At 34.8% G+C, this 27994-nt stretch overlaps 1 protein-coding gene, 1 non-coding gene and 1 pseudogene across 4 annotated transcripts; 1 reads left to right on the forward strand and 2 right to left on the reverse strand.

Moving 5' to 3' along the window:
- Positions 1 to 91: 91 nt before the first annotated feature.
- LOC126733030 (probable mannitol dehydrogenase) lies at positions 92 to 27980 on the forward strand. Of its 3 annotated transcripts, XM_050436146.1 has the most exons (6): positions 92 to 302; positions 809 to 922; positions 1283 to 1796; positions 1891 to 2044; positions 2230 to 2327; positions 27623 to 27980. In XM_050436146.1, exons 1-6 carry the CDS (start codon positions 205 to 207, stop codon positions 27728 to 27730), a joined length of 1086 nt encoding a protein of 361 aa, XP_050292103.1. In that variant the 5' UTR covers positions 92 to 204; the 3' UTR covers positions 27731 to 27980. The 3 variants fall into 3 exon arrangements, with proteins under 3 accessions (XP_050292103.1, XP_050292102.1, XP_050292104.1); XM_050436145.1 differs by lacking the exon at positions 27623 to 27980 and having other exon boundaries at positions 2230 to 2744; XM_050436147.1 differs by lacking the exons at positions 92 to 302; positions 809 to 922; positions 1283 to 1796; positions 1891 to 2044; positions 2230 to 2327 and adding exons at positions 23247 to 23431; positions 24203 to 24316; positions 26578 to 27091; positions 27186 to 27339 and having other exon boundaries at positions 27525 to 27980.
- On the reverse strand, positions 14607 to 14767 carry LOC126690659 (U1 spliceosomal RNA). The gene has a single exon (XR_007644703.1). It is a non-coding gene; the product is annotated as a U1 spliceosomal RNA (small nuclear RNA).
- Positions 19359 to 19528, reverse strand: LOC126690631 (U1 spliceosomal RNA; annotated as a pseudogene).
- Positions 27981 to 27994: the final 14 nt, after the last annotated feature.

Raw genomic sequence — 27994 nt, forward strand, 5'->3', positions numbered from 1 at the left:
AGCCAATACGTCACCACACTAACAGTCCCTCATTTCTGCTACTATATATATATATTTTTGAGAAGTACCACTATCTATATATATAGGTGCATTTGTTGTACTTAAATCACACAAACTTATTTACTAGTCATTACTATCCTATAGGCATTGCATTAGTAAAACGTTATAATTGTTTCTTCATAGCTGCCTTCTAGAGAAAATTCAATGGCGAAATCACCAGAGCTTGAGCACCCCAACAAGGCCTTTGGCTGGGCAGCCAGGGATACTTCTGGCCTCCTCTCTCCCTTCAATTTCTCAAGAAGGTCCTCTCTCTCTCTCTCTCTCTCTCTCTCTCTCTCTCTCTCTCTCATCCAATCTTGCTTGATTTTTTTTCGTTTTAATCTACAACTTTGATTATCTTGAGAAATTGGATCATTTTGTTATGCCTTATAATCATTTTGTTTTCCTCATATACTATGGGGAGAAGAGCCAATAAAAATGAAATTGGGTCATTCAATTATACCAAGAATTTTTATCTAAAATGAAATTTGATCTTTTTGTTATGCATTCCTTTTTCTTTTCTTTTTTTGGATGAAAGACAATAGTGAAAAGGCTTTCATTTATTCTGTTGTGATATTATAGAGAATTTTTTATTAAAAAAACAATTCGTTACTTGGGAGTCTAGACCATGATCAAAATTAATCATGGTGCATGGAGATTACTTAGCTATTATCGATAATGATCCATACTTTTTAACATTTTTTTTTTAAAAAATTTTAGTATTGAATTGTTGGTTTTTGCTAAATATAACATGATCCAATGTTTACAGGGCAACGGGAGAGAAGGACGTAACATTCAAAGTTCTTTTTTGTGGAATATGCCACTCAGATCTTCACATGGTCAAGAACGAATGGGGCTCGTCCATCTACCCACTTATCCCTGGGTATGTTAATTTTTTTTTTTTTTTTTTTTTTTTTTTTTGATACATGGGAATGTTAACGTTTCCTAGGAATCATATTTTTATAATATATGTACATTTTGAATGTAGCCACTCCATCCATATTACTCGGTTAAAGCCTAAATGACATAGTTATATTTTTGAAAATAAATGGAATGTAACAGCATGGTTTGGATAACAGATTGACGGAAGGACTAAACATCGTAAACAAATGTGTAACTTAAAATAGATACTTCACATGCTATATGTCCATTACATGTTAATACATTATTGATGAAAAAGAGTGAATGGATTTTATTACTTCATAAAATATTGAAATCATGGGAACTGAATTGGACAATGCAGGCATGAGATTGTAGGTGTAGTGACGGAGGTGGGGAGCAAAGTACAAAAGTTCAAAGTTGGAGACAAGGTTGGCGTTGGCTGTATGGTTGGTGCTTGTGATTCTTGTGATAACTGTGACAACCACCTTGAAAATTACTGCCCCAAAATGATTCTCACCTATGGTGCTAAGTACTACGATGGAACCATCACATATGGAGGCTACTCTGACACCATGGTTTCTGATGAGCACTTTGTGGTCCGTATTCCAGACAACCTTCCACTTGATTCTGGTGCCCCTCTCCTTTGTGCTGGGATCACAGTGTACAGTCCCTTGAGATTTTATGGACTTGACAAACCTGGTATGCATGTGGGTGTGGTTGGCCTTGGTGGTCTAGGCCATGTTGCTGTGAAGTTTGCTAAAGCTATGGGAGTTAAGGTGACAGTGATTAGTACATCACCCAACAAGAAGAAGGAAGCTTTGGAACATCTTGGTGCTGACTCATTTTTGGTTAGCAAAGACCAAGACCAGATGCAGGTACTGAAATGTTAACATGTTGCATTGTCTAGTTAGCATGTGTGAGTTACAAGAAGTGTACATTATCTAAGTTTTTAACTTATCAACTATATAGGCTGCCCAAGGTACAATGGATGGTATCATTGATACAGTCTCTGCTCAACACCCTCTCTTGCCTCTAATTGGTCTATTGAAGACACAAGGAAAGCTCGTTATGGTTGGTGCACCAGAGAAGCCACTTGAGTTACCAGTCTTTCCATTACTAATGGGTAAGACAATTTTTACATTTGAATCTGAAAAGGGGATCCGAAGTTGCTTGTTATGATGATATGACTTAGTAATTATATAAGTCAGGGTGTATTATTATTATATTCTTTAGTGTTGTACAAACCTAATTGCTACATATGCATTTCCACTGATAAATTGTGTGTTAATAAATGTTATGGAATGACAGGAAGGAAGTTATTGGGTGGCAGCTGCATTGGAGGCATGAAGGAAACACAAGAAATGATTGATTTTGCAGCCAAACACAACATAACAGCTGACATTGAGGTTATTCCGATTGATTATGTGAACACTGCAATGGAACGACTTCGAAAAACAGATGTCAGATACCGATTTGTCATTGATATTGGGAACACATTGAAGTCGAGCAATTGATTTTTACTGTTTTTTTAGTATGGCTCACTGGTGAGATGAGAATACTTTTTTAGTTGATTAAGTTATCTTCTGGTATCTCCTAGACTCGAGTCTTTGTTTTTCGGTTTTCTGAATATTTCTTCCTCGTAGTGAGGCAAAGATGTAATGGGTTGCATTTGTGATAAATGAGGGATGAAGTGATTTTTGGTTTGGGATAAACATCCAGTGAGTTATAGTCCCATGCAATCTCTTCCCTTTTCAGATTGGGAATATGTCTTCTTAGTGCTACTAACATTGTGTTAATATGCACAGAAATTTCAGTTTGCTTCATTACCTGGCTTCTATTACAATGCTACGTCATTTTACTTGTTCACATCAAAATTTTTTATTTTTTAAAATGTATACATTTACCCAATCAATATAACCATAATAAAAGTAATGCATAGAGTTAAAAACATCACCAAAATAACATACATTAGAGAATGGCAAAAGTACTTTGTTGGTTCTTAAAATTTACCTACCAAGTGTTTCTAGTTTCTAATGTTTTAAGTGAACACTATTAGTCTTTAAAAAAAAAAAAAATCAAAACAAAACAAAACAAAACAAAAAAGTGATGTGACAGTATTTTTTATATTAAAATTTTGCACATAGGCACCAACTCTCATTCAATTTTGACAAATGAGACTTATCCCAATTCCTAAACAACCCAAATCCTTTTAACCGACCAAAGTCACATCAAGCCTTGATGATCTTTTAGAGCATTCTCATTAATAATTGTAAAAAATTTAATATTTACAATCTCAAAACACTACTTTTATAATTTTAACACCTTATTTTACAATATACTAAATATCAAAACTTCTATTTTTTTATAATTTCATTTAAATATTATTTCTTTATAATTTTTTATTCATTTTTTGTTTTTATTTTTTTCATCCTCTCTCTCTAGTCTCATTGTCTCTCTCTCCCTCTCGGTTTCACTGTCTCAACCCAGCAATCATACCCACCGCTAGCCACTAGCCACCACAATTTCAACGACCACCACAACGATCAGAGACCCACACCAATGAGATTGATCAAGTCAACGATCCACGCCGGGCAACTCGACGATCCACGTCGGTCACGTCAATGATCCACAAACGCAGACCCACGAACTTAGACCCACGAACCAAGACCCACAAACCTAGACCCATAAACTCAAACCCACAAATCTAGACCCATAATCATCGGCAAAGCACACTCATTGGCGAACCACGTCGATGAAGCACAGAGAAAGAAGAGAGAAGAAAGAAGTGAGAGAGGAAATAGAAAGATAGAAGAGAGAGAGAGCCATTAAGGTGAATAAAAAAGAATTTTTCTTTTACAATCCAATTACAGTGCGGTCTCAAAAATGAGACTGTACTGTAGCTGAATCTTAAAAATTTTAAGATTTAGCAGCTTTAATGTAGAGGTGTTTTTATCTCAAAAATGCTAAAAAAAATAGCATTTTTAGCATTTGAGAGTTTCAATGTGAATGCTCTTACAACAACTGGCTTAAAAAATGCCAATACATAAAAGATCTTCTTCATGTTCAGACTCGAAGATGGCTACATAAAAGATTAAATCTATGATTCTATATAAAAGAAATTATTTATTTCCAATTTTTAACAAAACAATTTGGATTCACAATAGAAAAAATAAAATAAAATGCTTCAGGCGATAAAATTGGATTAGCAGAAAAACGTTTCAAGAGTGATGACTATTCAAAACCTGTATACAGTTTTTTTTTTTTTTTTTTTTTTTTTCCAAGTAATCGACACCTGGATGGCTGGATTATTTTATTTTTATTTTTTGAGAAACCTGATGGCTGGATCTTTGCAAATAGCTAGAAAATAAATAAGATGAGCAAAACAATTTCCATCTTGACACGTCTGAGCTTTGGGCTTGAAATTTGGAGTCAACACTTTGATAGTTGTGAAGACCGGTGAGAGCATCTCTAGCAGTTTATCTAAATTTTTGTACTGTTTGGACAATGAACAGTAATATTTGCCTTTTACATACGCATTTTTTCAAATACACCTTCCGACAGATTTTCTATCATTTCTCCATCTCATTTAAATATTATTTCTTCATTCATTTTTTATTCATTCTCAACAATTATATTTTTCAACAAAAAATGTTACATCAACAATATTTTTTGCAATACTTTCACAAGAATCATAACAAAATCTTATATGAAAAGTTGTTACTAGTTCTAATTTGAACCCACCACTAAAATTATATTTTTACTCACCAATATTAGCTAATAACAATATGTTACTTAAAATTTATTATAAAAATATTGTGATAACATTTCCAAATTGTCATTTCTTATTCTTTATATTATTTTTCCTTTTCTTTCATTCATACTTTTCCTTTTTTTTTTTTTTTTTCTCTTGTTTTTTCTTCACCACACATGTATGCTCATATATCTCCATCCTCTCCTTTTTTTTCTCTACTTTCCACTTGATTCTAGAACCTCCCTCTCTCTTTCTTTCTCTAGCTCTCTATTTCTCTACTTTTTTTTTTCTTTTTCTACTTGATTCCAGAACATTCTCAAGCTCTCTCTATGATAAGAAACGGAGAAAGAGGTAGAGAGAGAAAGAACGGATGGGTTAGGTGGCTCTGCTCAGCCGCGCCTTCCGCTCTGCTCTCTGTGCCTTGCCTTCTGCTCCACGGCCGCCGCTCGTCTTCCTCCCCAATGCAACCTAGATGGGTTAGATGGCTTGTGTCTTTTTTCTTTTTTCCTTTTTTTGCTTTTATTGTTATGATTTGTTTAGTTTTAAGACAATGTTTTTGAGTTTGTATTTTGATTATGCTTGAGTTTAGAGATGTTTGAGAGAAAGGATTATTGTGTTTGTAGCTATTGTGAATGTTTGTAGCCATGGTGAGGGGAGAGAGAAATAATTGTTTTTTATTGAGTTGTATGATTTTTTTTAAGTAGAAAAATTCATTTGAAGTTACTACAGTCTTCTCTAGATAAAGAGAATGACTGTAGCAACTTCAAAAAAAAATCGGAAAAGTTTTGTTTTTAGAGAAGCTATTGAAGCGAGTTTTTGGTGTATTTGTTCTCCAAAATTGGTTTTAGAGAACCTATTGGAGATGCTCTGATGATATTTGGATTTTGTCTTCGGCGGCTGTGGCTACTGTTATTATTCGGTATTATTGTGCAGCCCAGCATGGAGATTAAAGGGATTTGTGTTCTTGGGAGATTGGGATTAAGTCTAATTTGACAAATTGGGATTATGTGTAATTTTTAATGATAAAGTTTAACTATAAAATTGGTTATAGCCTTAAATTACAACCTTACTCAATATTTTTTTATTAGAGGTGATTTTGGACAAATTCACCATTGGATTACATCTTCTTCTTACATTTTTCATGCTTGCAAAATTTCTATAAAATTAAAAATCAATAGTTATGTCAACAATAAATTGTTTAATGTTAAGTATTTGTAGTTTAAAATTATGCATAAAATATAAGCTTATAGATCATATAGTAAATAACATCTTATTGATACAAAATTTGATATATGTATTAAGAAAGTAAAAAATATGCAATTCAATTGTTAGATTTTTAAAATTTGTAGTAATGTTTATTTTATTGAGTAAGGTTATAACTTTAAGTTATAACCAATTTTACAGCTAAAATTTGTCCTTTTTTAATAACAAAAATATTGTCAATAGGACAAAGTTTAGTTAAAAAATTATTTGTTATAGTCTAAGATTACAACCTTACTTAATAAAATAAATATTATTACATATTATGAAAATCTAACCGTTGAATTGCATGTTATTTACACTCATAATACACATGTCAAATTTTAAACTATAAAGACTTGCAATTAAAACAATTTATTGATGACATAGCTATTAATCTTTAATTTTTTAGAAATTTTGCAAGCGTGGAGTACATAAGAAGAAGATCTAATCCAATGGTGGATTTGTTAAAATTCACCTCTGATAAAAAGATATTAAGATTGTAATTTAAGACTACAACTAATTTTGTAACTAAACTTTATCCTAAAAAATGATACATTATTGTTCTATAAGACACATAGACAAATAAACAAATGAAAATTGACGAAAGGACTAAAAACTCTCATTTTTTAAATTTCAAGAACCAATAGGTTCACTTAAAAGTTCAGGAATCAAAATCACTCCACAAGTAAACTTTAGGATAAGTATTATGTTTACAACACTCTCACAACAATGATTGACCAAGAAAAAATAGTTGTGGTTGACGGACAAGACACGCAAGGACAAGCTAGAGAAGAAGTCTTAGCGTGTGTATAAAAAAAAAAAAAAAATGCCGGGACAGGAAGTTTGACCTTATCCTAGCGGTTTTCAAAATGCTGGGATAGCCCCTTTTTTTATAGTGACAAGACACGTAGTGACAAGCGAGAGAAGAAGTCTTAGCATGTGTATAATAACTAATAAGCAATAACCAATGCTCCAAGAAAAAATGACCAATGTCTCTATAAAATAAAAATTAAAAAATGGAATGAGAAGACAGAAAGTGTGGCATGTGAGAACTAAGAAGGGGTAAGAAACTCCTCTTCCTTAACCTTTCCTTTCCTGGTTCCAGAAAGATAGGAGTAGTCAGCAAGAATGTTTCAGTTTTATATCCCCATTTGCTAAGCCAATACGTCACCAAACCCTCATGTTGAACAGTGCCTTATACCTAGTACTATATATATATATATATATATACACACATATATAGGGGTACATTGAGTTCCCATTTGCTGAGATATATAATACCTCACCAAACCCTCAACAGTCCCTTATATAATCTAGTACTATATATATAAAGAGTTATATTTTATTACTATATCACAAACTTACTAGTCTTTACTGGCATTGGGGGATTGCATTGCTACAACATTCCAGTTGTTTCTTCATATATAGCTGCTTTCTAGAGAAAATTCAATGGCGAAATCACCAGAGGTTGAGCACCCCAACAAGGCCTTTGGCTGGGCAGCCAGAGATACTTCTGGCCTCCTCTCTCCCTTCAATTTCTCAACAAGGTCCTCTCTCTCTCTCTCTCTCTCTCTTATCCATTGTTTGATTTTGTTTTTCGTTATCAATTTGTTATGCCATTATAATCATTTTGTTTTCCTTATATACTATGGGGAGAACAGCCAATAAAAACAAAATTGGATTATTCAATTATACTCTTGTTATGTAATTTGAAAAGGCTTGCATTTATTCTAATTTTTATTTTGTTTTATTTGACCATTCTACTGTGTTATTATAAGGATTATATATATATATATATATATAAAATAATTCAATACCTAGGGATGGTAGATCTGAATCTAGACATTTATATTGTAAATACAAAAAGTGTTAGTTAAACTACAAAACTTTTAACTTCTTCTACTTATAAACAATTCGATAATTAGAGAAAGGTGAATGTTCAATAAGTGTATAAAACACTATGAACGTTTAGACCCCAATTTCCAAATTATCAATTCAAACTTATTATCAAACAATTAATGTGTGGAATATAAACATAAGCATATAACAAAATTGATAAACAATCTAAACCAAATAAAATCACTTCCATAACATAAATTAAATGGCAAAGATTAAGGGAAGAGAGTTGCAAACACAAGGACAACACAGCGATGTGTTATCGAAAAGGAAACTGAAACCCTCGGCATAAAACTTCTCCGCCGCCCTCCAAGCGGTAAATAATCCACTAAAGAATCAAGTTGGGATACATGAACAGCAAAAGACCCTCCAAGCCTAATCTACCCAGTGTACCTAAGCCCTCCAAGCTCCTACTCCAACAAGGTTACGCGGAACCTATTTCTTCTTTAGCTTATCGGATTCCGCTATAGCTTATAGCATCAACCAATATGAAATTTGTCCCTTACTAACTGCTTCCCAAGAATCAAATGGCCTTCTCACAGATGTGGGTATGGTGAGAAAAGGTTTTGGTAATGTACCTACCTCTCCACAGCCCTCCAGGCGGTAAATAATCCACTAAAGAATCAAGTTGGGATACATAAACAGCAAAAGACCCTCCAAGCCTAATCTACCAAGTGTACCTAAGCCCTCCAAGCTCCTACTCCAATGAGGTTACGCGGAACCTATTTCTTATTTAACTTACCGGATTCTGCTATAGCCTATAGCATTAACTAATATGAAATTGGTCCCTTCCTAACTACTTCCCAAGAACCAAATGGCCTTCTCACAGATGTGGGTATGGTGAGAAAAGGTTTTGGTAATGTACCTCTCAAGGATATACAATGGAGAGGATGAGAGTAGAGGAATTTCAAGAGTCTCTATGTGAAAATTGGGTATGAGTCAATCTTGTTTTTCCCTAGGGTTTCTCTCTCAATATTCTCTCTGGAAACTCTCTACAATTCATGGGTATAAGGGGTATTTATACTTGTATGTGTTTGGAATGGGAATAGTCAGTTTTTCCAAAACAAAGCTGGCTGGTGGTTTGGCCTCGCGACTTGACTGAGCCCCGAGTTCGAGCCGCGAGGTAACTGAACAGCCAGACTGGACTTTTTGTCCTGTAGTGCTACAGCTGATATGACGGTTCAGCTTCTCTGCATGCTTGGCACATGTGCAACTTCTGGCGGCTTGCAAGCCGCGAGTTACCTGCGAGATCCAGTTGCGAGTCCCTGATTTTTTGCACAATTTTGAGCATTTCTTCACACTCTCTCACACACTACCCTTACATGATTCCCACTTAAATATAGGGTTACTAATTGCTAAAATACAAGCAAATTTGGCACAGAATAAAGTTAACAAGATAGTTGATAAAATTCAATCTTACAATCTCCCCCTTTGACTATTCCGTGACAAAACCTTAAAACAAATTTTAGACTTAACATGTGAATTAGGAACAGTTGAACAAAACTTAACTAGCAGTGGAGATCCATTGTCTTATAGGGATGTAGAAGAGATGGGGTCACTACAGAAGAATAAGACTTGGGAATCCTCTAGTATGTTGACAAAGTCAGTTCCAATAGATAAGTTCAAGAGCTACTTGGACTTGGTTGATGTTTGTAGTTTGTAAGCCCTTAAGGGTGAAGGTGGAGGCGATAGAGACAATTCAAGCCAAGGTGGAGATTTGTTGATATTGGGCCTATGTGGCTTGAATTGCCAAGCCCAAATTTGGTCACCTTAGTTGACCGAATCCAAATTGTAAAAGGATTGCTCCTTTGCCGACTTTGTTAATAACATAGATATAAATATTGTTATGTGCGGCACTGATGATTCCCAATAACCTAGCAAGTGCAGCCGTGTGAGAGATATTCCAATAACCTAGCAGCAGCCGCATAAGAAGAAGAATAGAGTTTTCTTGTCTTGTGGGTGAGAAAGAGTTAGGGTGTATTAGGATTTGGGTTTCTTGAGAGTGTTTTTGTGTACTATTGTATCTCCCTATTTTTTATAGTGAAATTTCTCCGTCGTCTCTATGGAGGTATGCAGTTTGCCGAACCATGTAAATTTTTGTGTTCTTTGTGTGTTTGTTATTTAATTTCCGCTTATTTATTGTTATTGACTTTGAGTCTTGGGGTGCTATCTGCACAACAATATAGATAGATAACGAAATGAGAGTAAGGAAGTTACTGGGTGGTAGTTGCACTAAAGGCACAAAGGAGACACAAGCAATGATTGATTTTGCCGCCAAACACAACATAACAGCTGACATGGAGGTTATTAAATAGGTGATCACTGCAATGGAATGAAACGACTTGTGAAAGCAGATGTCAGATACCAAGTTGTCATTGATATTGGGAACACATTAAAGTCAAGCTCTTGATTTTTACTACTTTTTTAGTATGGCTCATTAGTGAGGTAGGGATACCTTTTAGTTGATTAAGTTGTCTTCTGGCATCTTCTAGACTATAGTCTTTGTTTTACTATTTACTGAATATTTTCTTCTTCATAGTGACGCAAAGATGTAATAGGTTGCATTTGTGATAAATGAAAGCCGTAGTGATTTCTGGTTTGGGATCTTAAACATCCAGTTAGATATTGTCCCATTCAATCTCTTCCCTTTTTCAAATTGAAATATTTTTTCTAGAGCATCCACAGTAAAGTAATTAAAATAACTAAAAAGCTAGTTTAGCACTCAACACACTAAAAATACCCACAATATCAAAGGCGTCGTACTTAAAAAATTTTTAACACTCAGCTATAGTGATCTGTCATCTCGAGTAGCTCATTGTAATTGAACGTTATAAAATAATAATGTAATTTATTCTACCATGCGTACCTCTCCTTTCTTTTCTCTCTATTTTGCTTCTTCCCTGTTTCTAAAATTTTCTTTCACCCACGCTTGACACCCAGCCTCTCTCCCCTTCTCCCTCTCATCTAAAATCAAATCTCTCATCCAAAATGCCTCTCTTCTCTATCTTGCAATCGAACCCAAAATGTCTCTCTCTTACTCGTCTCTCCCTCTCTCTCACCATGGTTCTTGGTGGTTCAGTGGTTCGATTTTGGTTGGTTCTTCAATGGTTCGATAGGATTTTTGGTGGTCTATGCTTTGATGGGTAGTTGGTGGTTTGATCTGATTATCAGTGGTTTGTTCTTCGTAGGTCCGATTAAGTGGCTAACGGTGGTTGGTATTTTTTTTTTTTTCTTTTCCCGACTAGTGGTGGTGATGCGGTTGTGGGTTTGAGTTTGTGATTTTGGTGGTTGGGGGTTGAGGTTGTGGGTGGTGATGACGGTGGCAGTGGTGGCTATTGCAGTGGTTGAGTGGCTAGTTGTTGAATGGGTTTCGTGGCTAGTGGGTTGATTGGTGGAGTTGGTTTTTTTTTTTTTTTTTTTTTTTTTTTTTTTGTGATGGTGGTTGGCAGTGGCTAACCAGGGTTCTTGTTTTATGTTTTTTTTTTTTTTTTTTTTTTTTTAACCAATGGTGGTGGTTAGTGGCGGCAGTGGCTATGGATAGCAGAGAAGTGAGAGAGATGGTGGCAATAGGTGTGGGTAATAGAGAAGAAATAGAGAAGGAGAAGAAGATAGAGAAAGGAGAGAGTAAGAATTAAAAAAAAAGAATAAAATAAATAAATAAATAATATTTAAATGAAGTGGTAAAAAAAAGGATAAACTTTAATTTTGGGTGTATTGTAAAGTGAAGTGATAAATAGATAAAGTAAGTTCCTAAGGTGCTAAGTGCATTCATATTAACCACAACTAACTTGAGGCTAAAAATGTAACTAAATATCCAAAAAAAAAACTCACACATGATTCTCAACAAACTACTATAAAAATTTAACATTTAATTTTGAGTCGCTGCATCTAGCTAGACATTGTGTCTCGCTACTACTAAAAAATCAATTTTTATTCCTTCTCTTTCTTTCTACCCACTAACTTCTCTCTCTCTCTCTCTCTCTCTCTCTCTCTCTCTCTCTCTCTCTCTCTCTCTCTCTCTCTCTCTCTCTCTCTCTAGGTTGGGTTCGACAATGGGTGTGGTGGTTGGCAACGATGGTTGGGTCTAGCGGTGGCTGGGTTTTATTTGGGTGTTGGTTGGGTCCAATGGTGGCTGGATTTTTATGCGATGGTACTTAGTTTAGATCGGCGTGGATGAATCTCTTACACAAGGTTTTGGGTTATTTTGGGCTAGTTGCTAGGTTTTGTGGGTTGAGGCAGCGGCTGCAAAGTTGTGGTAGTTGGGGTTTGTGGGTTACGGGTTGTGCAAGGCTGTTGTGGGTTTTTTTTTGGGTTGTAATAGCAGTGGAGCTCAATCCCAAAAAATGGTGGCTTAGGAAGTTCTGGTGGAGGCACTTTTGCAGCCTAAAAAATTGAACTTGCATTACTTTATTAAGCACAGAGGCTATGAGTCAAGGATGAAGTATAAGATCAAGATGTTAGTAATTCCTAAAGTGATATTGTCAAATGTTTTTGGAGTGGCTTCTACTGCCACTAAAATGCCTATTCATCAACATCAGTACATCCGAAATTTTGCTTAATGATATTATCAAAAAAAAAAAAAAAAAAAATCCAGATGGGTGGTGGTGGATTTTGGGATTTAAAATGTGAATATGAAAAAATAATATTTAATTAAAATAGTGATGTAGTATTGAGACTGATGTATGACTATAAAAAAATATAGATAATTAAACTAGAGAAAGTGGATTTTTTGGAATAGTTTAGTTAAATATTTAAGGAGACTGATGTATATGCTCTAAAAGCTAAATTTTTTAGCTTCTTTGCTGTGAATACTCTAAGTACCACTACCATTGAGTTCCCATTTTCTCTTTACATTTCTCCCAAATTTGGGGAGATTGTATTTTGGTGGATTTAAGGAGAAAATATCTAAACCCCACCAATTTTCTCTCCCAGCCAAACAACACAAAAAATGATTCTCTCATATTTTCTCTTCTCCTTTTTCCATTTTCCCTCAAATCTCCCCAACCAAACGGATTATAAGAGTAAAGAGTGAAGGTTTGTGAGTTGTGAGTCTCTCTCATTATGGCAATGTTTACACAATAAAACTTCTTTTAAAGAAAAAAAAAAAAGCTCCAATAGATATTTAGGGTAATTTTAAGCAGCAAAATGAAGTCATTGATCTGCATTTTATCCTTTTATTTTCTCCCTTTGTTGCTCATTTTTATTTATTTTTTGCTTTGGGATTATATTTTAATTTAAGTAAAAAAATTGGGTTTCTTTTTATTAGTGTTATTTTTTTTGTTTTGTTTTGTGAGGGAAATTGAAAGTTCAAAAACATGTACAAAACACCTTTGAACGTTTAGACCCCCAAAATACAACTTAACCAACTCAAGCAATATGTCAAACAACTAGTGTGCGGAAACTTAACACATGCTATAATATGAAATTGGTTAAAAACTATCTAAGCCATAACAAAATAAAACCACAGCAGATAATGTAAAGGCAAAGATAGAGAGGAAGGAAGAAGCAAACACAAAGACAACACGCGATGTGTTATCGAAGAGGAAACCGAAGTCCTCGGCGAAAAACCTCTCCGCCGCCCTCCAAGCGGTAATCAATCCACTAGAAAATACAGTTGGGATACAAGGACAGCAATAGACCCTCCAAGCCTAATCTACCCAGTGCACCTAAGCCCTCCAAGCTTCTTGCTCCAACGAGGTTGCGCCGAACCTTTTTCTTTTCTAGCTTCCCGGATTCCGCTACTAAACCGTAGCATCAACCAATGAAGATTGGCTCCTTCCTAATTGCTTCCCAGAACTCCAAACAACTGTCTCACAGAGATGATAATGGTGAGAACCAGGTTTGGTATAATGCCTCTCAAGGATTTGACAATGGAGAGGAAGAGAGTAAGGGAATTTGAAGAGACTCTAAGGTATAGATTGTGGGTGAAGCAATCTAGTTTTTCTTTAGGGTTTCTCTCTCAAAATTCTCTCTGGAAGCTCTCTTTCAATTGTGGGTTAAAGGGGTATTTATACTGGAGTGGGAGAGGAATGTGAAACGTCAGGTTTTACAAAACAGGGGTGGCTCGCGGCTTGATCTCGCGGCTTGACCAAGTCGCGAGATCCAGTCGCGAGTTAACCGTATGGCCAGTTGTCCTGTAGTGCTCTAGCTAGCATGACTGTTCATCTTCCAGCATGCTTGGCACGTGTGCAGCTTCTGGCGGCTTGCAGCCGCGAGTCCACCCGCGAGTCCCAGCCGCGAGTCTCTGTTTTCTTGCACACTCTTGAGCAAACTTCACTCTATCTCACTCACTACCCTTACAACAAACTCACCTAAATACAGGGTTGCTAAATGCTGAATTACAAGCAAATTTGGCACGGAATAAAGCCAATTAGATGGTTGAATAAATTCAACCTTACAGAAATAGGCAAATAGCTACAATCATATATACAAAGGTTATAGTGTAAAGCATCTCATCACCAATATTAGTATTAGTCCTTTTCTTACCTTCCAACTTATAACTAGAATAACCAAATTTTAATAATGTTTTTTACAATAACCAAATTTTAATAATGTTTTTTTTTTTCCTCTTATAACCACTAATATTTGAGAAATGTATTTAGATTTAAATTTGAAATTATGCATAATCTAATTAACTAAATTTAATTATTTGTGTAGTCCTTGCTCTTTGTATAAATTTTATAATTATTAATGGAGTAGCTCTTATTCCGTGACTAATCACCTTAATCCGAACTTTTTGGGCTGTAGAAGGCATTGGGCTCCATGACATAAACACATCAAAATGATTTCAACTGGAACTAGGCCACGAGAACGCAGGCCCCAACTGCAACAAATAGTGACGTCGGCTCTCCCATTTGGGAAGACCTTAGGGTGGCAGCCCTCCAAAAGTAAAATGGAGGTCACCAACGGAGGCCATGGGCCTTCTTGATCACCCATTCACCCCATCCAGGTAAGTATACTTTGACGTCGCTCATTACTTCTTATTTATACCTTCTTGTGTCTCTCTCTTCCTTCCTACATTTTCAATGTGGGATCTTATGGCAAATCGCAAGGGTACAAATACAATAGGTAGATAAACTATGAATATACTATACTGCCTCTATCCATTGAAGCTTTGGGGTTCTAAATCATTTTAACCACTCAGAAAACCATGGTGTTCTTATAGCCTACAGGCATTCACAATGAGATTTCACTTAACTAAATTTAACCAAGCACTGCACCACTTTGGTTGTATGGGAATCACATACTTTAATCTTATCAAGTGTACTAACATCCTCACTAGAAGACCACGTCAAAACCACATGATTTTTGTGGACCTTGTGTGTAATATTTTTCACTAAAATAATATATATAAAATTTTATTCATTATTTCACTAATAATATTAATTGATTAGAAACGATTGGAAAAAAAAAAATGGTTTTTCCTTGATTATGATTATGTTTTTGTTAAATTGTTACTTCTACCCGAAATTTAAAATAATAATACTTACACGGGCCTATCACTTGTATATATAAAAGCAAAAATCTCATGCAAGAGAGCATAATATTCTGCCATGTGGTACATTTCTTAGGATTTTATTTTTATTATTTTTATTTTTTTAGACTTATAACTCAATTAAGATTTCATATCACTATCAAAAAACGCGGGCTATAGCCGCATTTTTTTTAGCCACGTTTACAAAAAAAATAAAAAAAAATAATAATAAAAAACAAAACGAGGCTATAGATAACTTAAAGCCGCGTTTTTAAGAAACGCAACTTAAACTCTGACCTATAGATGCGTTTTTAAACTGCAATTATAGGTTAAGTCTATAGTCGCCTTTGTAAGTGCTTTTAGACGCATTTTTTTTTATAGGACCTATTGCCGTGGTTTAAAAACGTGGCTTAAAACACAGCTATAGTTAACCTATGGCCGCATTTTTAAAATGCGGCTATAGGTTAAGCCTATAGCCACATTTAAAAATGTGGATATAGGTCCAGTAGATTTTTTTTTTTTTTTTTTTAATATGAACCTATAGCCACGTTTTGAAAATGTGGCTATAGGTCTAGCTGAATAATTTTTTTTTTTTTAAATGAGGATCTATAGCCGCGTTTTTAAAATGTGGCTACAGCTAACCTATGGTCATTTAACTGTGTTGTTCTTAGTTACATCCAGTTAATCTTTGTGGTATCTTGCTGGTTGATGAAATTGTTCATCTAAAAGTATGCCTCTGCATTTTATCTTACAAAAAAATGTTGCCCCTTTATAGTATCAAGATTTGAAATTTTTTGTTTGATGCATCTGTGGCAAGCACAAGTGATAGATCTGGTCAACTATAGTAATTGATCAAGTTCAATAGCATGTGTTTTCTTTTTGTGGGAGATCTCTGTGGTATTTCTACTTAAATCACATCATTTGGTGTGGTTAAGATCGTAGTTGATTTTTTTAATTTAAATTTTTTGGTGAGACAACAATCAGAAAGTTTTTAAGGTTTTGTTGCATGCTAATTTTGATTTTTACTAAGGCATTGGCAAGTAAAACACATTGGCATTCCATCACGAATTTGATGTTTGATAGGAAAAGAATCTGCTTCTTGAACTTAAGATGGTTGAATTGCTTTCCTAGTTTGTTAGCATTTCTAGTGGTGTTATATGTGTTATTTCTCTATTCCATTGTGAATTGAGGGCATTACCTTGAGTGGTTTTGGTTTTTAATTGAAACCAGTCAGTTTCCACTGTATTTCTAATTGAGCATTAGTGAGCTAATTGGTTTGAATTTTTTTGAATGTACAATAGCCTCTATTTGTGGTGTTAGATGTTATGATTCTATAGATTGTTTTAGGATTGGTTACTATTGGGTACTGAGACATAGGACATTGTGTTTTGTCTTTTTTAGTTGGTGGTCATAGGGACTATTACTAATGGAAACAGAGACCATGGATATTGCAATTCAATCATGGGTTTTAGGAGACTGTCTTAGGTGTACTCTAACAGTTTGATGCAAAAAAGAGTTTGTATATATGTCTATATATTTCCCCTTTGAAAATTATGTTGCTTTCATTTTTTGCTTCATTTACTAATACTAGGTTTTTTGGCCTTTTAAAATTATATGAAAGATCTTTCTTAATTTAAATTTCATTAATAGATTACTAATATCTGGAGTGCGATTAGGCTTTTTTTGGAATGGTAATTTCTAACTTCTCAAGTCTGTCTTATATTTTTCTTATGCTGAATTTAACCAAAAAACACTTCGTACTTCAATTTCTCAATGAATGATGCATTATCTAAAAAATAACAAAGTGTTCAATTTGGGTTGGTTTCATTAAGGAGATGTTCTGTTTGTGTTCTTGTATTTTGGAGTATGTTGTGTTTGTATTGTGAGCATGTTGAGTTTGATTTTGAGTTTTCTAGATTTGTGTTTGAATTTGAATTTGCTGAGTTTGCGTTTTTGTTTTATTTTTGTTTTGAATTTCTTAATTTAATAAAAATTTTAATTTTAATTTTCAAAAATTGAAAGCATTAATATTAACGCTTTCAAATTTTAAAAAATAAATAAATAAACTTTTGATTACCAAAAATTTTGGTAATCAATTTTTTTTTTTTTTTGGGGGGGGGGGGGTATTTTTTGGTATAGTGGCATTTTGAAATGCTACTATAGCTAATATTTCTTAAAAAAAGTGGAGAGAGAACAATTGAAAATTTATAATGAAAAAAAAAATGAGAGGAGAGGAGGTTGCAATATTGTGCTTTAAATGTAAAGAAAATCAATCAGTGACTGTCAGAATTCCATATAATAGCAGCATTTGAAGATTCTGGTTAATTGATAGACAAATGGTAGAATTGGAAATATATAACTCTCGAATCTAAAGAGAGACTCAATAAATGTCATCCAATAAATCAAAAAAGAAAAAAGAAAAAAATAAAATAAAATAAATGATGACATGACGCTGATGTGGCTTAATTGGAGCATAACAACAATAGATATTATACTTCAGTATAAAATAAATATAATAAACTCTATATAATTTAATAATTAGGAAATACATAGGGTTTGTTACATGTGTGTATATTATTATCATGTTATTATAACTTTCCATTATAAAATAAGTAATTCAAGGAAAAAAATAGTAAAGTTAGAGATTGTTCAAGAATGTGATTGATTAAGTAGATATTTAATGCTACATTTATGTATGGATGAGTGTGGCTATATAGGTCAATAATTAATATTGTTCTAGTTGGTTGAGTTTTGTCATTTATTAGTTTAAAATATATTTTATAAAATGAATGACAAATAGATAATGACAACTGTTTAAAAATAAACATGTAACTTTAGACATAAATTTAAATAATGGCCCCCTCGACTTTTCATAAATCACTCCTCCCTCTTATGATTTTGGTAAGAGTAAGTCTGGTACCATAACTAATTCCACAACTTTGTCACAACTTTCTTGTATGGCAAGTTGTAAGTGGTGGCAAAAGTAGTGAAAATTGTTGTGGTATTAGACATACTCTTTGGTAAAAAAAAATATAATAAAATTAAAAAAAATTAAAATTAAAATTAACATTAGACATAAATTTAAATAATGGCCGCCTAAACTTTTTATTTTTTATTTTTATACAAGATAGAAATTCTACTCTAGCCTAATCTAAGTGTATATGTGAGTAAAGCTCCCTTCTAGAGATTTGAACTCCGACTCTTGGCCCTCACACCCCATAAGCACCTATATTTGTGAAGTGACCATCGCACCAAAGGTGTGTGGTGGTAAAAACATGTAACACATTTATTTAGATGATTAATTCATCATTTTTGTTACCTCTAATTACTTTTATACCATAATTAACCCATAATTCTAAGTGTATTTAATGTATTTCATTAAAATAAAAACATTTATATATTATTAATGCACTATTTATTTCCTCTAATTACTCTTATACCATAATAGCATATATAGAAATATATAAGGAATCTTGTTAGTATATAAATACATTCTTTATTATTTTTTGACAATTAACACACTGTAAGAGTAAAGAGTGTTTGTGAGTTATGAGTCTCTCTCTTTATAGCAGTGTCTACACAATAAACTCCTTTAAAAAAAAAGAGAGAGAAGGCTCTAATAGATATTTAGGGTAAGTTTAAGCAGCAAAATGAAGCCATTGATCCGGCATTTCATCCTTTTACTTTTTCCCTTTGTTGCTCATTTTTATTTTTATTTTCTTTGGGATGATATTTTAATTTCAGTAATAAATTGGGTTTCTTTTTATTTTTATTTTTATTTTTGAGTAAAATAACTACAATCATATAGTGTAAACCAAATTTTAATAATTTTTTTTTTCTTATAACCGCTAATATTTGAAAAATGTATTTAGATTTGAATTTGAAATCATGCAGAATCTAGTTACCTAAATTTAATTATTTGTGTAGTCCTTGCTCTTTGTGTAAATTTTATAATTATTGATGGAGTAGTTCACATATTTCGTGACTAATCACCTCAAACCAAACTTTTTGGGCTGTAGATGGCATTGGGCTCCATGACCTAAACACATCAGAAAGATTTTAAACTAGAATTTGGCAGGGGCCGCGCGAACGCAGGCCCCTACTGCAACAAATAGTGATGTAGGCTCTCAGCTCTCTCATTTGGGGAGACCTTAGGGTGGCACCCCTCCTAAAAGTGCAATGGAGGTCAACAACTTAGGCCATGGGCCTTCCTGATCACCCATTCACCCCGTCAAGGTAAGCATATTTTATCGTTGCTTAGTGCTTTGTATTTATACCTTCTTGTGTCTCTCTCTTCCTTCATGCATTTTCAATGTGGGATCTTATGGCAAATAGCAAGGATACAAATTACAATAGGCAGATAAACAATGAATATACTATACCGCATCTATTCCATTCAAGCTTTGGGGATTCTAAATCATTTTAACCACTCGGAAAACCATGGTGTTCTTACAGCCTACAGGCATTCACAATGAGATCTCACTTAACTAAATTTAACCAAGCATTGCAATACTCTAGTTGCATGGGACTCACATACTTTAATCTTATAAAGTGTACAAATGTCTTCACCGAAAGGCCACAGCAAAATCACAAGATTTTTTTGGATCTTGCGTGTAATATTTTCACTAAAATGATATAATAAAATTTTATTCATTATTTCACTAATAATATTAATTGATTAGCAATGATTGAAAACAAAAACAAAAATTGTTTTTCCTTGATGATTCTGATTATGTTTTTGTTAAATTGTTACCTCTATCCGATATTAAAAATAATAATACTTATGAATTTCCTTGCATTACAATAATAATAATATTAATTTACAAAAAAAAAAAAAAAAACATTATAAAAAAGCGTGTAATGCACGGGCCTATTACTATTATACATAAAAACAAAAACCTCATGCGAGAGAGAATAATATTTTGTCATGTGGTGCATTCCTTATGATTTTCTTTATTTAGATTTATACCTTAATAAAGATTGCATTTGCATTATAGTATTAGTACAATGAATTAGCTAATGGGTTTTGGCAGACATATTTGAGCCATGACTGAAAGAATAGGAAAAACACTTAGGAAACTATCCCATTGAAGACCATATTGATCAATTTGTATATTGGAGGAGATAGAACAATTGAAAATTTATAAAGAAAAAAAATGAGAATTGAGGAAGTTGCAATTATGCTTTAAATGTAAAGAAAATCAATCAGTGACTATCAGAATTCCATATAATAACGACATACAAAGAGTTTGGGTTAATGGATAGACAAACTGTAGACTTGGAGATAAAGTAACTCCCGAATCTAAGCAGGAACTCAATAAATGTCAACCGATAAATCAAAAAACAAAAACAAAAATAGGAAAATAAATGATGACATGACATTGATGTGGCTTAACTGGAGCATAACAACTATAGATGTTACACTTCATTATAGAATAAATATAATAAACTTTATATAATTTAATAATTAGGAAATACACAGGGTTTGTTACATGTGTGTATATTATTATCATGTTATTATAACTTTACATTATAAAATTAGTAATTCAAGGAAAAAATAGTAAAGTTAGAGATTGTTGAAGAATTTGATTGATTAAGTAGACATTTAATGCAATATTTATGTATGGATGAGTGTGGCTGTATGGGTCAATAATTAATATCGTATTAGTGGTTTGAGTTTTGTCATTTATTAGTTTAAAATATATTTTATAAAATGAATGACAAATAGATAATAGCAACATTTTAAAAATAAACATGTAACTTTAGACATAAATTTAAATAATAGCCCCCTAAACTTTTAACAAAAACATGCAACACATTTATTTAGATAATTAATGCATCATTTTAGTTTCTGCTAATTACTTTTATACCATAATTAATCCATTAATTCTAAGTATATTTAATGTATTTCATTAAAATAGAAACATTTATATATTATTAATGCACTATTTATTTCCTCTAATTACTCTTATACCATAATAGCATATATAGAAATATATAAGGAAATCTTATTAATAAAAACATCCGTCATTATTTTTGGACTTTTTTCCCTTTTAGATGAAATAATAAATTTTGATTTTATGGTTAGGAGTTAAAAATCTTTTAATTTGAATTAATATTATATATACACATTGTTATTGTTATAGGTAAGAAAATAGCATTTATTAATCATATTTTAGTTATTATAAAAACAAAGCAAAAATGAGTAAACATTCGATTAGGCTGTGGTGTTTTACGCCAATCAATAGGAGGCTGCCACGTCATCTCCTTTTAATGAGTCACTTAAATCCCTATTCAAATCAAACCAAAACCAAAACCAAAACCCAATCTGAGAGACAGAATCGGAGTGAGAGAAACAGAGAAGAGAGAAGAGAGGGAATTGGAGAGTGAAAGAAGAGAGAGAGGCCACTGTTCCCAGCCACAGTACGCGCTGTCGATGTCGATCCCTAGCCCACAACCCACAACCCATATGCTACCATGGCTCGTGACCACTCCACCACCGCGCCACAACCATCGGACCACCCTACAACCTAACAAAAACCCATGCCACAAAACACACAACCCATAACCCCACAGCCCATAACCCTCATGCCACCACTGTCACGACCAAGCCACCAGCACAATGTCGCCACCATCAAGAGAGATTGGCAGAGAGAGCCTTGATTTGATGAGAGAGGTTTGAGTTTTCAGAGAGAGAAGTTTGAGTTTTTTGAGAGAGAGCTGATGAAACCCAGTCAACAACGATCCATGACCCATGGCTACTGTTGCCTTCAAGGTGGTGGCCTTCAAGGTGGTGGCGGTGGAGACAAACAGCAAAGAAAAGGAAAAAGTGAGAATGAGAGAGAAAGAAGAGAAAAGGAAGAAGTGAGAAGAGAGAGAGGGAGAGAGTGACTTTGAAGAGAGAGAATGATGAGATATTTTTATTAAAATAATAATATTTTTTTCCATCTTCGGTCTAAGGGCTGTGGGTATTCTTTCTCAATTCGGTCTCTGTTTGGACTCTTTGGAGAGGGATTTAAGTGACTCATTAAAAGGAGATGACGTGGCAACCTCCTATTGGCTGGCGTAAAACATTGGTTTTACGCCACAGTTTGACTGAACGTTTACTCAACAAAAATAAGGGACATATGTCACTTTAAAAGGATTTGGGAGAGAGTTTTTTTTTTTTTAGTAGTATAAACCCGACCTTTTTTGGGTAAGTAACAACAAAATAGACCAACCAACCACAATGGAACCACGCAAGCATTAGTATTAGAGGGTGTAAAAACCCTCCAGTTGCTATTTTAGTAACTAGACCCTTAAAAGCAAGCTCCATCCAGGTATGTAAACCCAAAAAATTATTCATCCTAGCTACTTGCATATTTGCAACTTACTATTCATGAAGTTGTAAATAAAAAACTACTTTTTTAATCTTTCACACACTCTTTCTTCCTCTCTCACTCTCTCTCTTTTTACTTTTTATTTTTTTTATTAAGTTGTTTATATTATTTTATTAGATTGTATGTAAAAATAAAAATTGAAATGCTAAGTATAATGTTGGATGAATTTGTAAAATAAATAAAATAGTGCTTAAAAATGTAAAATAAGTGTTCTTTTACATCCCTTGGCTAGAGTTCTAAACAGCAAAACTACAAACAGGAAAGGAATATTAAATAAAATAAAAAAGCACTTTATGGCAACCCAACAAGAAAACGTACGGATCAACAAGACCGACCGAAAGTGTGGGAAAATAAATTTTTTTTTAAAGGAGAAGACGTGGCAAAAGAACTAAGAAGTCGTAAGAAACTCCTCTTAACTTTTCCTGGTTCCGAGTAGAGTGGTGAACAAGAAAGTTTGAAATTTTGTCTGATGTCAGACTCTCACTCCCATTTGCTAAGCCAGTACGTCACCACACTAACAGTCCCTCATTTCTACTATATATATATATAGGTGCATTTGTTGTACTTAAATCACAAACTTATTTATATACTAGTCATTACTATCCTATAGGCATTGCATTACTGAGACGTTATAATTGTTTCTTCATAGCTGCCTTCTAGGGAAAATTCAATGGCGAAATCACCAGAGCTTGAGCACCCCAACAAGGCCTTTGGCTGGGCAGCCAGGGATACTTCTGGCCTCCTCTCTCCCTTCAATTTCTCAAGAAGGTCCTCTCTCTCTCTCTCTCATCCAATCTTGCTTTATTTTTTTTTTCTTTTTAGGTGCGGTTTGGATAAACGGCACGTTTACGTTTGTGCGTTTTCCTTCCCCCTTTTTTTTTTTTTTTTTGGCTTCAATCACAGTTGTTGACCAAGTCAACAATAAATAGTGCACCCATGTAATGTTCATGGGTTTTAAAAACTTCACTTTCAGCAATTTTTTTTATTAAAAATAGGTCCCACAGTACTATTCACACATTTAAAAATTATTTTGCTACAGTGTTTTTAATTTTCAGTTTCAGCAAAATAAATTCTATCCAAATAGATCCTTAATCTAAAATTTTGATTATCTTGAGAAATTGGATCATTTTGTTATGCCTTATAATCATTTTGTTTTCCTTATATACTATGGGGAGAAGAGCCAATAAAAATGTAATTGGATCATTCAATTATACTAAGCATTTTTATCTAAAATGAAATTGGATCTTTTTGTTATGCATTCCTTTTTCTTTTCTTTTTTTGGATGAAAGACAATAGTGAAAAGCTTTCATTTATTCTATTGTGAAATTATAGAGAATCTTTTATTAATAAAATCGTTACTTGGGGATGGGGATCTGAGTCTAGACCACGATGAAAATTAATCACGGTGCATGGAGATTACTCAAATATTATCGATAATGATCCATCCTTTTTTAACATTTTCTTTTATTTTATTTTTTAAAATTTTAGTACTAAATTGTTGGGTTTTGCTAAATATAACATGGTATGGTATGTTTGCAGAGCAACGGGAGAGAAGGACGTAACATTCAAAGTTCTTTTTTGTGGGATATGCCACTCAGATCTTCACAAGGTCAAGAATGAATGGGGCTCATCCATCTACCCACTTATCCCTGGGTATATTAATGCTTTCTTTTTTCTTGATATATGGGAATGTTAGTGTTAATGTTAACGTTTCCTAGGAATCATATTTCTATAATATATGTATATTTTCAATGTAGCCACTCCATCCACATTACGCGGCTATTGCCAAAATGATATAGTTATGTTTTTGAAAATAAATGGAATGTAACAGCATAGTTTGGATAAAAGATTGATGGAAGGACTAAACATTGTAAACAAATGTGTAACTTAAATAGATTTAACATTGTATGTGTTAAATATTAGCAACGCGATGTGTTATACCATGTTGAATATGCTAGAGTAGATGCGGAAGAGGAAGCATAGAGGAGGAACACTGAGAACACAAGGGTTACGTGGTTCAGCCTTACGGCCTACATCCACGGAGGAATCCCTTAAGGGCTACATCTTTATTATATGAGAGTGTAGTACAATAACTTCCTGTGTTACAATGAACCCTAACATGAGTATATATAGGTGACTAAACCCTAGACTAATAGACTTCTAGTACAAGTAGGAGACTTGACTTGCACACAAAGTAGAATTAGGGTTGGGCCTATTACATTGGGCTAATATGAATAATATATATCTCTAACACCCTCCCTCAAACTCAAGGTGGAAGCTCGATGAAGACTTGAGGTTGGATAAGCATGAGAAGATCACTTGAAGATGCCTTGAAGAATGCCTTCGAAGAAACCACAATGAAGAATGTGCCAAATGTCCAATTTCGGAGCCTCAAATGCAGAAATGGAGCCCAAAATCGGAATCTACGCGAAAAACTGAGCAAGATAGGCCCTTTTGGAAATTTTGACTTTTGGTCAAAAGTCAACGTAAAAAGTCAAAGTCAACTGGTCCAGGTCAAAGTCAACAGTCAAAGTGCTCACGGGTCAGATCCGGGTGGTCCGGGTCGGGTCGGTCCGGGTCAACGACGTGGTGCTGACGAGACGACACTGCTGACGTGGCTGATGACGTGTCGCTGACGTGTACTAGGGCTGACGTGGCCGTGCTTGCGTGGCTGCTGACGTGGAGAGATGACGTCATCCGGTGACGTCAGATGACGTCAGCAGGAGTTTTCCGGCGCGTGGAATGCACGTGACAGCTTCATCGGCGCGTGGAGGAGAAGCCAGAAACTTGGGAGGCGTGTGGCAGCGCGTGTAAGCTCGGTTGAGGCCGATAATTTCAGGTTTCATAGATCGGCGGACGAGGAGGCCGACAGGGCGGCGCGTGCACCTAGAAGACGATCTAGAAGTCAAGAATCTATGGCGGCGCGTGGGAGATTTTCTGGAGGCTGCTGCGGCACGTGGAGGCGCGTGAGAGCTCGTATGACTACCAGATTCTCAGGCCAGGTGGATCGGTGGACGACAAGGCCGGATTGGCGGCGCGTGTGACTGAGATCCGAGCTGGGAGTCGAGAATCTTCAGCGGCGCGTGTGAGAGTTCCAGAGCCATTGGTGGCGCGTGGTGGCGCGTGCGGCTGCCGTTGGAGGTCGGGTTTCTGGGTTTTGGTCGCGATATGCCGTGGAGCACGTATGTCTTGTTGGTTTCATTAGGCGATGGCTTGATGTGCACAGATCTGATATTGATGTCACGGGTTTGCTTGAGTTTGTGGATTTTTGGACACAGCACTGCGCCACGGTGGCTGCGAGATGCCGTGGAGTCTAGATCCAGCAGAGAAGCATGCGTGACTTCTGATGGTGGTATGCACGTGAGAATCTTCTTTGTTGTGTAGAGATGTTTGTTTGATGCCAAGAACGAAGTTTGGCTCTGATACCATGTTGAATATTAGCAACGCGATGTGTTATACCATGTTGAATATGCTAGAGTAGATGCGGAAGAGGAAGCATAGAGGAGGAACACTGAGAACACAAGGGTTACGTGGTTCAGCCTTACGGCCTACATCCACGGAGGAATCCCTTAAGGGCTACATCTTTATTATATGAGAGTGTAGTACAATAACTTCCTGTGTTACAATGAACCCTAACATGAGTATATATAGGTGACTAAACCCTAGACTAATAGACTTCTAGTACAAGTAGGAGACTTGACTTGCAAACAAAGTAGAATTAGGGTTGGGCCTATTACATTGGGCTAATATGAATAATATATATCTCTAACAGTATGCATTTCAATTCAACACTTTCCCATACTTCACATGCTATATGTCAATTACATGTTAATACATTATTGATGAAACAGATTGAATGGATTTTATTACTTCATAAAATATTGAAATCATGGGAACTGAATTGGACAATGCAGGCATGAGATTGTAGGTTTAGTGACGGAGGTGGGGAGCAAAGTACAAAAGTTCAAAGTTGGAGACAAGGTTGGCGTTGGCTGTATGGTTGGTGCATGTCATTCTTGTGATAACTGTGACAACCACCTTGAAAATTACTGCCCCAAAATGATTCTCACCTATGGTGCTAAGTACTACGATGGAACCATCACATATGGAGGCTACTCTGACACCATGGTTTCTGATGAGCACTTTGTGGTCCGTATTCCAGACAACCTTCCACTTGATGCTGGTGCCCCTCTCCTTTGTGCTGGGATCACAGTGTACAGTCCCTTGAGATTTTATGGACTAGACAAACCTGGTATGCATGTGGGTGTGGTTGGCCTTGGTGGTCTAGGACATGTTGCAGTGAAGTTTGCTAAAGCTATGGGAGTTAAGGTGACAGTGATTAGTTCATCACCCAACAAGAAGAAGGAAGCTTTGGAACATCTTGGTGCTGACTCCTTTTTGGCTAGCAAAGACCAAGACCAGATGCAGGTACTGAAATGTTAACATGTTGCATTGTCTAGTTAGCATGTGTGAGTTATAATAAGTGTACATTATCTTAGTTTCTAACTTATCAACTGTATAGGCTGCCCAAGGCACAATGGATGGTATCATTGATACAGTCTCTGCTCAACACCCTCTCTTGCCTCTAATTGGTCTATTGAAGACACAAGGAAAGCTCGTTATGGTTGGTGCACCAGAGAAGCCACTTGAGTTACCAGTCTTTCCATTACTAATGGGTAAGACAATTGTTACATTTGAATCTGAAAAGGGGATCCGAAGTTGCTTGTTATGTTGATATGACTTAGTAATTATATAAGTCAGGGTGTATTATTATTATATTCTTTAGTGTTGTACAAACCTAATTGCTACATATGCATTTCCACTGATAAATTGTGTATTAATAAATGTTATGGAATGACAGGAAGGAAGTTATTGGGTGGTAGTTGCATTGGAGGCATGAAGGAAACACAAGAAATGGTTGATTTTGCAGCCAAACACAGCATAACAGCTGACATTGAGGTTATTCCAATTGATTATGTGAACACTGCAATGGAACGACTTCTAAAAAAAGATGTCAGATACCGATTTTTCATTGATATTGGGAACACATTGAAGTCGAGCAATTGATTTTTACTGTTTTTTTAGTATGGCTCACTGGTGAGATGAGAATACCTTTTAGTTGATTAAGTTATCTTCTGGTATCTCCTAGACTCTAGTCTTTGTTTTTCGGTTTTCTGAATATTTCTTCCTCATAGTGAGGCAAAGATGTAATGGGTTGCATTTGTGATAAATAAGGGATGAAGTGATTTTTGGTTTGGGATAAACATCCAGTGAGTTATAGTCCCATGCAATCTCTTCCCTTTTCAGATTGGGAATATGTCTTCTTAAGTG

Source organism: Quercus robur, chromosome 6 (genome assembly GCF_932294415.1).
Source record: "Quercus robur chromosome 6, dhQueRobu3.1, whole genome shotgun sequence".
Classification (NCBI taxonomy): Eukaryota; Viridiplantae; Streptophyta; class Magnoliopsida; order Fagales; family Fagaceae; genus Quercus; species Quercus robur.

What these genes read in the sequence shown, in the direction of transcription:
- LOC126733030 (XM_050436146.1), top strand. Translation starts at nt 205, where the DNA reads ATGGCGAAATCACCAGAGCTTGAGCACCCCAACAAGGCCTTTGGCTGG. An exon ending in ATCTACCCACTTATCCCTGG is followed by an intron (nt 923 to 1,282) that starts GTATGTTAATTT and finishes TGGACAATGCAG; the next exon opens with GCATGAGATTGTAGGTGTAG. An exon ending in AAGACCAAGACCAGATGCAG is followed by an intron (nt 1,797 to 1,890) that starts GTACTGAAATGT and finishes TCAACTATATAG; the next exon opens with GCTGCCCAAGGTACAATGGA.